At 47.4% G+C, this 9,312-nt stretch overlaps 1 protein-coding gene across 1 annotated transcript in view; it reads left to right on the plus strand.

Annotated features, from left to right (window-relative positions):
* Positions 1–1,537: 1,537 nt before the first annotated feature.
* TMEM65 (transmembrane protein 65) overlaps positions 1,538–9,312 on the plus strand; it is a 49,625-nt gene continuing 41,850 nt past the window's right edge. The window contains exon 1 of the mRNA XM_042781325.1: positions 1,538–1,841. Coding sequence (XP_042637259.1) covers positions 1,538–1,841 — 304 coding nt within the window. The remainder of the gene's footprint in view (positions 1,842–9,312) is intronic.

Consider the following 9,312-nt stretch of genomic DNA (forward strand, 5'->3'; position numbering starts at 1 on the left):
CACTATGAGTTGGGGCCGACTCGACGGCACATAACAACAACGTAACTACTACACAAGGTTCTGGGCTGGGAGCAGTGGCTGATAAGGATGGGATTTAGATCTTGCTTGCAAAGAGATTACACTTATCCACTGGAAGTGGATCTGTTCTCTAAGACAGGATGCCTAAGTGTGATTAGCCAGGTTTAGATAAAGCAGAGATCGCCTTCCCTAGGGAGAGGTAAGGAAAAGCTTCAGGGAGCAGGAGAGTCTTTGGCCTGGGCCTTAAAAGATACACACGTGGAAACCGTGAAGAAAAGCAGCTTTCCGAGTTGGCATAGAGTAAAATAATCACAAGCAGCCACCAAGAAACGCTCTGTGACAGCCGGGCCCGGGTCAAATACTAACAGCCTGCAGCTGCTGGCATCAGAAACGGAAAGGGTGTTCTCGTGTCAAGATCTCGGTCGCAAACCCTCCTCGGAAAGGGACACTGTGGACTTGCCCCGTGTCTAGAGCACGCAGAGGGCCCCGAACGCCTCAGAGACCTGGCTGCCTGGTCCAGGCCTCTGTGGTTGCCGACTTAAAGGGTGCGGCTCCGGCTCTTCGTTTCCCAAACGCTTGAAAGCAGGGCGTGGTGATGCCGCGAAGCTGCAGACGGCAGCGCTGACTAGGGAGTGGTCGGCTTCGTCTCCGGCGGGCCCAGCGGCGAGGGAGCCGCACGTGGGGCCCCTTTCAGAATGAGCTTCAGATTTAGGATCACAGTAGGACGGCCAGGTGGCATTTGCATTACATGGTTGCGCGAGCTGTCCAAAGCGCTTTCTCCCTTATCCCCCCGTTGGACGCCACGGTAGCGGATGCCAGGACTGGCGGCGAGCGCCCTCTGTCTTCACGCACCAGAAAAGGTGGGGAAGCGTGTGCACGCTTTACATCCGGGCGGGAGCGCGTCCCGCGATCAGGTGGACTGCGCCTGCGCGTCCCCGCCCCCGCCCCGCCCTCTCCCTCTCCGCTCCGCCTCGTTTTACCCCTTACACTGCCGCTAGGGGTAGCGGCGGTGGCTGCGGCCTGGGAGCGCGGCTCCTTTGAGGGCGCGGGAGCACCACAGAGTGGGAACGAGGAAAGCGAGAGGGTAGGAAAGCGAGAGGCAGAGGAGGGCGGCGCCGGAGGAGGGCGGCGCGTGGCTGACTCATCCCTTAGAAAGAGCAGTCTGACGGACACATACACACGCCAAACCCGCCCGCCCGCGCCGCTCCTCCTCAGCCGGCAGGCGCGCGCCCGCCCGCACCTCCCGCTCGCCCTCTCCAGGAGCTCCCAGGCTCCGCCACCTCAGAGAAAGTTTTCTCGTTGGAGGGGCCGGAACCTCCGTCGGCCTTTTGGAAGGGAAGGGGCGACGAGAGAGGAGGCGACAGCCGTGCGGGCCCACGGAGTGCATGGTGCCCGGCGCCTCGACTGCCTGTCAGGAGGACATCGGGGCGGGGTCGGGCTGAGCCAGCTCCTTCTCCCCACAGCCTCGCTCGCAATCCCCTCCCGGACTGCCGCGGGGGTCCCGGCTCCTCAGCCCGCCATGTCCCGGCTGCTGCCGCTGCTGAGGGGCCGGACCGCACGCAGCCTGAGGCCGGGTCCGGCCGCCGCCGCCGCGCGCCGCCCGCCTTTCTCGTGCTGCTGCGGACGCGGGCTGCTGGCGCTCGCGGCCCCGGGCGGCGCTCCCGCCGGCCCCCGGGGGTTGGGCACCCACCCCAAGAAGGAGCCCATGGAGGCGCTGAATACGGCGCAGGGCGCGCGCGATTTCATCTACAGCTTGCACTCCACCGAGAGGAGCTGCCTGCTTAAGGAACTGCACCGCTTCGAGTCCATAGCCATCGCCCAAGGTAAGGGGCCCGCGCGGGCGGCGACCCCGGAGCCTCGCGGCCTCCCGTCCCCTGTTCCCTGAGTCCTCCCGGCCCTCGGCTCCCCGCCCCACCCGCCGGCCCCCCTCGCCCGCCCGGCCTCCCTGGGACGTCCGAGAGGGAGAACTTTCCACCTCGTGAGTGTCCCCGGGGCTGGTAGGACGAGCGCGATCGTGCCAGGCAGCCAGGGTTCCCGCTGGGCCGCTTGCTCCCCAGCCTCGCAGCCGTGGCGCTTCAGCCTACTAAATGCCAGCCGACAGACATTGTTTTGATTGTGCTTTGGTTTGCTGTGCGCCTCCCTCCCCAGCCGCCTGCCCCCAGGCCCTGCTGCTTTCCGGCGACCGTGCGGCAGTGCAGGTGGCGTGCCGCCGTGCATGCCCCGAAAGTGTCCCAAACCCGAGTCAGGAGGAAACTTTCCCGCAGGGTGATCCAGGGGAGGTTTTAGCGGTGGCCGAAAGAAGAGGTGTTGCTTCCTAAGTCGGGGATGCGCGCAGCTGCCGCTTTCCAGGCGCATCTAACTGGATTAATTTAAACAGCCGAAGGAAACATTTTCCTGGGAAACGGGAGGAGTGGATCACGCAGCAACTGCGGAGACATCATTGCAAGTGTGTCTGGGGTTCGGTGCTGCACAAGTTAAACTCGCGTTTCCGTTGCTTGCCTGGAGGTTGGAAGAATGAAGTAATTAAGAGAGTTTCTGGGAATCTGTGGCTTTGTCTACAAGAAAAAGCAGACTTCAGCCAAAAGTAACTTTGAATGATGAAACCACGCTATTTTTAAGCTTGTTGTTGTTGTTATGTGCCGTCGAGTCGGACGGACCCGACTCATTGTGACCCCTCCTTGGGTTTCCGAGGCAGTATCACTACGGAAGTAGATTGCCCCATCTTACTTCCGAGGAGTGGCTGGTGGGTTTGAACCGCCAGCCTTCTGGTTAGCAGTCAAGTGCCTTAGCCACTATGCTACCAGAGCTCCCTATTTTTAAGCTAACATGTTAAAATAGGATATTTTTAAAACGAGTGCAGAATGTGGTAGGTCAGAGTTTGAGTCCAGGTGAAAAGGGCAAAAGTTCAGAAAATCAAAAGGAAGACACTCAGAAGTCAGAAAATAACTAAAATAATTCAATCCTAAAATACTTTTGTCATTCAAGTACGATCAGATAAATCACGTTGGTACTATTCCATATTACATTCTGATGCATTTGAAAGTTTTAAATGTTACTTGTTTTTCTTGGAAGTAAGCAGACAGAAACAGCCCGTAGATTTCTAAGTTTAGAGTACCTTGATTTGGAACATGGCATTTGATTTGTGAGACACACTTGAAGGTGTATGTGTGTGTGCTAATAAAAGCAAGAATTATCCCCCTCAGAATGTGAATTTCTCTTTTATAGCATAGCTTAACAGTGCTACTTCTCCTTCAGAGACTTTTTATTAGCTGTGCCTTTTGACCATGTTTTTCTCAGTTCAGGGAATTGTGGCCCATGTTACAGTATTAGATGATTCGAGACATTGTCTACCCACAGTACTTTTACAGAAAAAATGTAGCATCCCAGCCAATTCAATTATTAAACATATTAGAACATCATAATGTTACATGAAGTCATAATCAAGTACTAACATATTTGCAAGTTGCATATGCACTCAGTGTGCAATTTTAAAATATTAAATTCTGAAAATGTGCTCCTTGGAAAGCAATATAGCCGGTCATACACTAGAACATACCGCTTTGGAAACTCAAAGGGGGTCGCTATTAGTAGGAATTGACTCCATGGCAGTGGTGGTTTTTTTTTTTTTTGATTTATACTAGAATATTAACTTTTAGAATTTTTCTCCATAGGTAAGATTATTTAAATACACATTTGACCTTTTCTAAGTAATTCCTTGGAAATTCTGCATGGTCAATGTTGTTACAAGATTGGTGGGGCCTGTGGATATAATTTTGTGGCAGTTTCTTGAAAATCATATGTTTAATACAACTGGATAAACTTTATTTACCTCATACGTTGTTGTTTTAGCCCAGGACTTCAGTATTGTAGTGGAGATGCAGCTATTTTCCAATGATGATATGCTTTAATTTAATGTGGTTTTAAGTATTCTGCAAAGGACCTAAACATTTCAGTCAGTGAATTTTAGGAGATCAGTTAGCATCAGTTAAATTTAATCATCATCATGTAAGTTATATGGGAGAAGTTAGCCATTTAAATTGCTTTCCTTGTTCAAGAGAAATGGGCAAGGTTATAGGAAACCATGTGGTAGTCAAATGCTTAGCTCTTGTAGTGTAAGCTAAATAATGTCAAAGCCCATGTTGGTGGCCAAATTATTCCCCTTGGAATCAGGTGGCACTTAGAGATGCTGCTGCTTTAACTTTTGGCACAGTCAGTCCTCACTTACTCTTTTCAGTATCGACTTGTACACCTACTTCTCACTTACGGACTATCTCGGCAATATACCGAACTTTACCAGGTTACACTGCCATGTCAAAGCATGAATGCTCCTGCTCAAGCATGAAAATATTCAGGCAACACTTCAGATGGTCTGGGCCCGATGTGGGCCATAGCCAGCCCAGGCACCCTCCACAGGCCACCCCAACAATATACTGGAGGTCCCAGTGATGACAAGGTCACATAAGGGAGGATGCCTTCTCCCATTTGTCTGTGACATCTTGCTCTAGCCAGTCCAGAGGGCACAGGGCAATGATGGGATGATGTGAGGTTGCAGACCGCCATGGGGGGCTGGCAGCGAGGGTCGAATGTGCCTGGGAGGTTTGGGTGGCTGGGAGGAAGGAGAAAGAAGGCAGCCTTGCATGGCTGCAGAGCCTAGGCAACTGGAGGATGAGCCTGGTCCTGGCCCAGGGCAGGGAGGAAGCATGGGCAGAGGTTGAGTGGCGGGCCCTGCCCCCCCCCCCCAGGGCTGGAGGAGGCAGGTGGTGGGCAACACCTGACCACCCACCACATCTCCAGCCCAGGAGAGCTCTGCTGTGTTGGAGAAAACATGGTGGAAAAGGGGGATGGGGACCTGTCAGTCACTTGCTAGATGAGTGGGTGGGGCTGGTTAGGTGGGTAATGGGGGGAGGAACACTTGCACTGAAGTCCAGGAGTAGCAGAGACTCATATAATGCCAATTTTGCATTATATCCTGGTCTTTGGAACCTAACCATGTTGATAAATGAGGAGTGGGTGAATAGTTATGGAGATAACCAAAATCATCGCTTAGTGAATTCATTCATTCATCATTTAATGGAGAGAGGGTTTTAGTATGTTGAGAATGTATACAGCCCATTCCACTGGTGAAATCAACATTCTTTTTTCCAGTCAGACAAATGCAAAACTTTCTTGTTTTCTTTTATTGTTGCCTTTTGAATAATGTTTTAAAATACTCAACTAATAAACTGAATGTGTATGTACTATGTGTACTTTCTAATGAAATAAATTCTCATTTAAAAAAAGTTATTTCTCATTATAGGAAATCTTACATGCTCTTTGGATTTGGTTGGGAAACATTACAGAAACATGCATGCTTTGACATGGCAGTGTAATCTGGTAATATTTGGTATATTGCCCTTATCTTTTTTGTGTATTTATCAGTAGGTCTGTGATATAGTCTGTGACAAGATAAAGGTTTTAAATCAACTTGCAACAGATAAGACAGACTTTGTGGAATATCTTATCATAGTTAAATAGTAAGTTGTGATTTTAAAATTACAAACTGATTTCCTCCCCAATATTAAAAATGGTAATGTTACATTCTCAACTTAACCTGCTCAACCTGATCTGTCTTCTTCCAGAAACAAGCCATATTTTGCTGACTGTGCGTTGTTGGTTCATTGTTTTCACAAGTGGACCTGGAAAGTTGACTTTGTTACAGTTTCCTGTCAGTGTTCAGCCCAGGATTTTAAAACAAATTTGGGTCCTTATTTTGGCAATTTAAATTTTTATTTTTAATTATCTAAACATTTATAATATAGGAATTTGGGTTTTGAAGTATGGCCAATGCTCATTGTATTAGTTATGTTTTGCTACATAACAAAATATCCTAAAACAAAGTAGCAAGCAAACATGTCACACAATTTCTGATCAGGAATCCGGAGCAACTTAGTGGGATGTTTCGGGCTCAGAGTCTCTCACGAAGTTGCAGTCAAGCTTTCTCCTGGAGCTGTATCTGTTGAAGCCTCAACTGGGGCTGGAGGGTCCACTTCTAAGAAGACTCACTCCCATAGCTGTTGTCTGGAAGTCTCAGTTCCTTGCCATGTGGGTCCTTCCACAGGGCTGGCTGCCTGAGTGTTTTTAAGACATGGCAGCTGGCTTCCCCCAGAATGAGTAATGAAGGAGAGAAAAAGAGAGGGGAAGAGAAAAAGACAGAAACAGATACATTAAGCGACCAGACTAAAAAAAGCCCAAACCCAGTGCTATCAAGTCCATTCAGACTCAGCCATCCCCTTTGGGTGTCTGAGGCGTAAATCTTTATGGAAGTAGATTGCCCTGTCTTCCTTCTGTGGAGGTCTTTTATAACCTAATTTCCAAAGTGATAAGACATTCCATCCCTTCTGCCCTGGTATAATATAGAGGGTATTATACCAAGACATGGGGATTATTGGGGACCATCTTAGAAGCCAGCTAACACATTTATTTAAGGTGTTGTAATTCATGTTCATCAGGGAGTTAAACAGAAAAGCTGTCTAAGGAACCCTGGTGACACAATGGTTAAGGTTTAGCTGCTAACCAAAAGGTTGGTGGTTTGAACTGACCCAGTGGCACCACTGGAGAAAGACCTGGCAATCTGTCCCCGTAAAGATACCAAACCAAACCCACTGCAGTGGAGTCTAGTCCAATTCTTGCAACTCTATAGGACAGAGTAGAACAAGGCTGTAAATCTTTATGGAAGCAGACTGCAACATCTTTCCCCTTCCCATAAAGATTATGGCCTAGAAGATCTCATTGGGCAGTTCTGCTGCATCACGTGGGTTGCTATGAGTTGGAATTGACTCGATGTTACCCAACAACAACAGCAATGAGGAGGCATGATGAGAGATAGGATTTGGAAAAAGGAGTTTTCTTAGGGAATATCCTTTTCAAATGTGTAAAGTGTTTTTTAAATTTTTTTTCTTTTTTTTTTAGCATGTGGTGGTGGAGGTGTTGTTATGTGCCCTCGAGTTGGGCCTGACTCATATTGACCCCTCCTTGGGTTTATGAGGTGGTATCACTACGGAAGTAGATTGCCCAACCTTCCCTCTGGGGAGTGGCTGGTGTGTTTGAACTGCCAGCCTTCTGCATGTAGTATATTGATATTTAACAGTGTCAAGGTGAACAGAGCAGTTTTAACCTCAACGTTAGGTCTTAATCAGCTTTTCCCCTCCTCTCTTTCTCTGTATAAGTGGTAATTATGAACTTTTCAAATTTGTATTACTGTTTGACTGTATCCACACAGATTAACCATTTAATCCAAAATGCTAAACTTGTAGTATCCCGTCTTTTGTGATTATTTTTAGAGAACTTGCCATGTAGCATAAGAGGCCTTTGGTAAAATGGAAGGCCAGAAGGTTATTGTTGTTGTTATTGTGTTGTCATGTGCCGTCAAGTCGAACCCAACTCACAGTGACCCCTCCTTGGGTTTCCGAGGCGGTATCACTATGGAAGGAGATTGCCCAACCTTCCTTCCAAGGAGTGGCTGCTGGGTTTGAACCGCCAGCATTCTGGTTAGCAGTCAGGTGCCTTAGGCACAATGCTACCAGAGCTCCTAGGCCAGAAGGTGAAAGCTGTTACTAGAATACTTAAAAATAAATGTAAATAAGATTTGTTATGGAGGCCTGGTCCCCTAGAGATCTGGACTCTTGACAAGATAATCCCCATTTTTCTCAGTCGATTAATTACATGAAAAAGTAACAACTCTGGGGGGTAATTGGGGCTAATCTCAGCTTTTGCTTAATGAGAATAAGAAAGTGAGCAAGAAAAACATTTCATACTGCAAATTAAGATATGTGAGTAAAGATATTCCAGTGCCTTAGTTGAGATAGTAAAAGAGGAATAAGAGAAATATCAGGAGTGGCCAGCTCCTGGAGAAGGACATCGTGCTTGGTAAAGTAGTTGTTGTTATGTGCCATCGAGTCAGACTCGACTCATAGTGACCCCTCCTTGGGTTTCTGAGGCAGTACCACTGCAGAAGTAGGCTGCCCCATAGTAAAGTAGAGGGTCAGCAAAAAAAATGGAGGACTCTCAATGATGTGGATTGACACAGTGGCTTCCACAATGGGCTCACGCATAGCAGTGATTGTGAGAGTGGTGTGGGACCGGGCAGTGTTTCCTTCTGTTGTGCGTGGGGTCGGTTATGAGTTGGAACTGACTTTGATGGCAGGGAACAACAGCAGCCTCAGCTTGGCCCAGCAAAAGGGGAAGGACCACAATGAGGATATGAAGTAGTAAGAGATCTCTAATAAGCTGAGAGCTGCTATATTTTGGGCCTAGAAAAGTTAAATGAAGTTTTGCTGCAATCAGTTATTTTACCAATATGGAAAGAACATAATTATAACAGTATATTCCAACAAGCTTAATTCCAAAGACTTTAGAATTACTGGGTATATTGGAGTGGCCCTCTTACTAGAGATTAGTGTTAGTAGAAATCAGATAACTTACTTTTTTCTTTCATTATAAAATGGATATATGCTATTTAATCACTTACATATAACCATGCCCAGAATTATGTATTACTTCAAACTACATTATTTTTATGTCTCATGGTTCTGTGGATGAGGGATGTAGGCAAGGCTCAGCTAAATGAATTGTCTCCTTTATGAGATATGTTTGGAGATTACTTGGTAAACTTCAGCTGGCAGATGAGCTGGTCAGAGTGTCCAAAATGGCTTACCTCACATGTCTCACATGTCTTGCATTTTGGTGAGGATGGCTAGGAGGCTGGGCTCAGCTAGGATTGTTGACCCGAGCAGATGCTTGTGGTCTTAACCAGCCTGATAATCTTAGGGTGGTTATAATTCTTAGATGATGGGTCAGGGCTCCCAGAAAAAAATATTCCAAAGAGGGATGTATGACTTTGTAGTAGTTTACTGTTGCTACTGTAGCATATTACCACAACCTTAGTGACTTAAAAACAACACAGATGACATTCTCTTACAGTTTTGGAGGTCAGAAGTCTAAAATGAGTTTCAAGAAGCTAAAATCAAAGTGTCAGCAGAGTGGGGTCCTTCTGGAAACTTTACAGAGAAATTCATATTCCATATAGCATTTCACATACACATTTTGTTTCATAACATTGACTGCAATTCCCCACAATGTAACAGCTCTCTTCCAGTTTCCTCCCCATAGTTCCCTCTTCCCTGTGTCCTTCCCTCCCATGTATTCCTACACCCTGAGCTGTCTCCCTGTGCATACACTGCCCTTCTGTTCTCCCATGATTGATCTCTCCAAGTAGTGTATCTACCTGATGTAAATGTTCAGCCCATATGCTTTTCT

The sequence above is a fragment of the Orycteropus afer genome, unplaced genomic scaffold (genome assembly GCF_000298275.1).
Source record: "Orycteropus afer afer isolate SDZICR_OR568_19922 unplaced genomic scaffold, OryAfe1.0 scaffold00106, whole genome shotgun sequence".
Taxonomy (NCBI): domain Eukaryota; kingdom Metazoa; phylum Chordata; class Mammalia; order Tubulidentata; family Orycteropodidae; genus Orycteropus; species Orycteropus afer.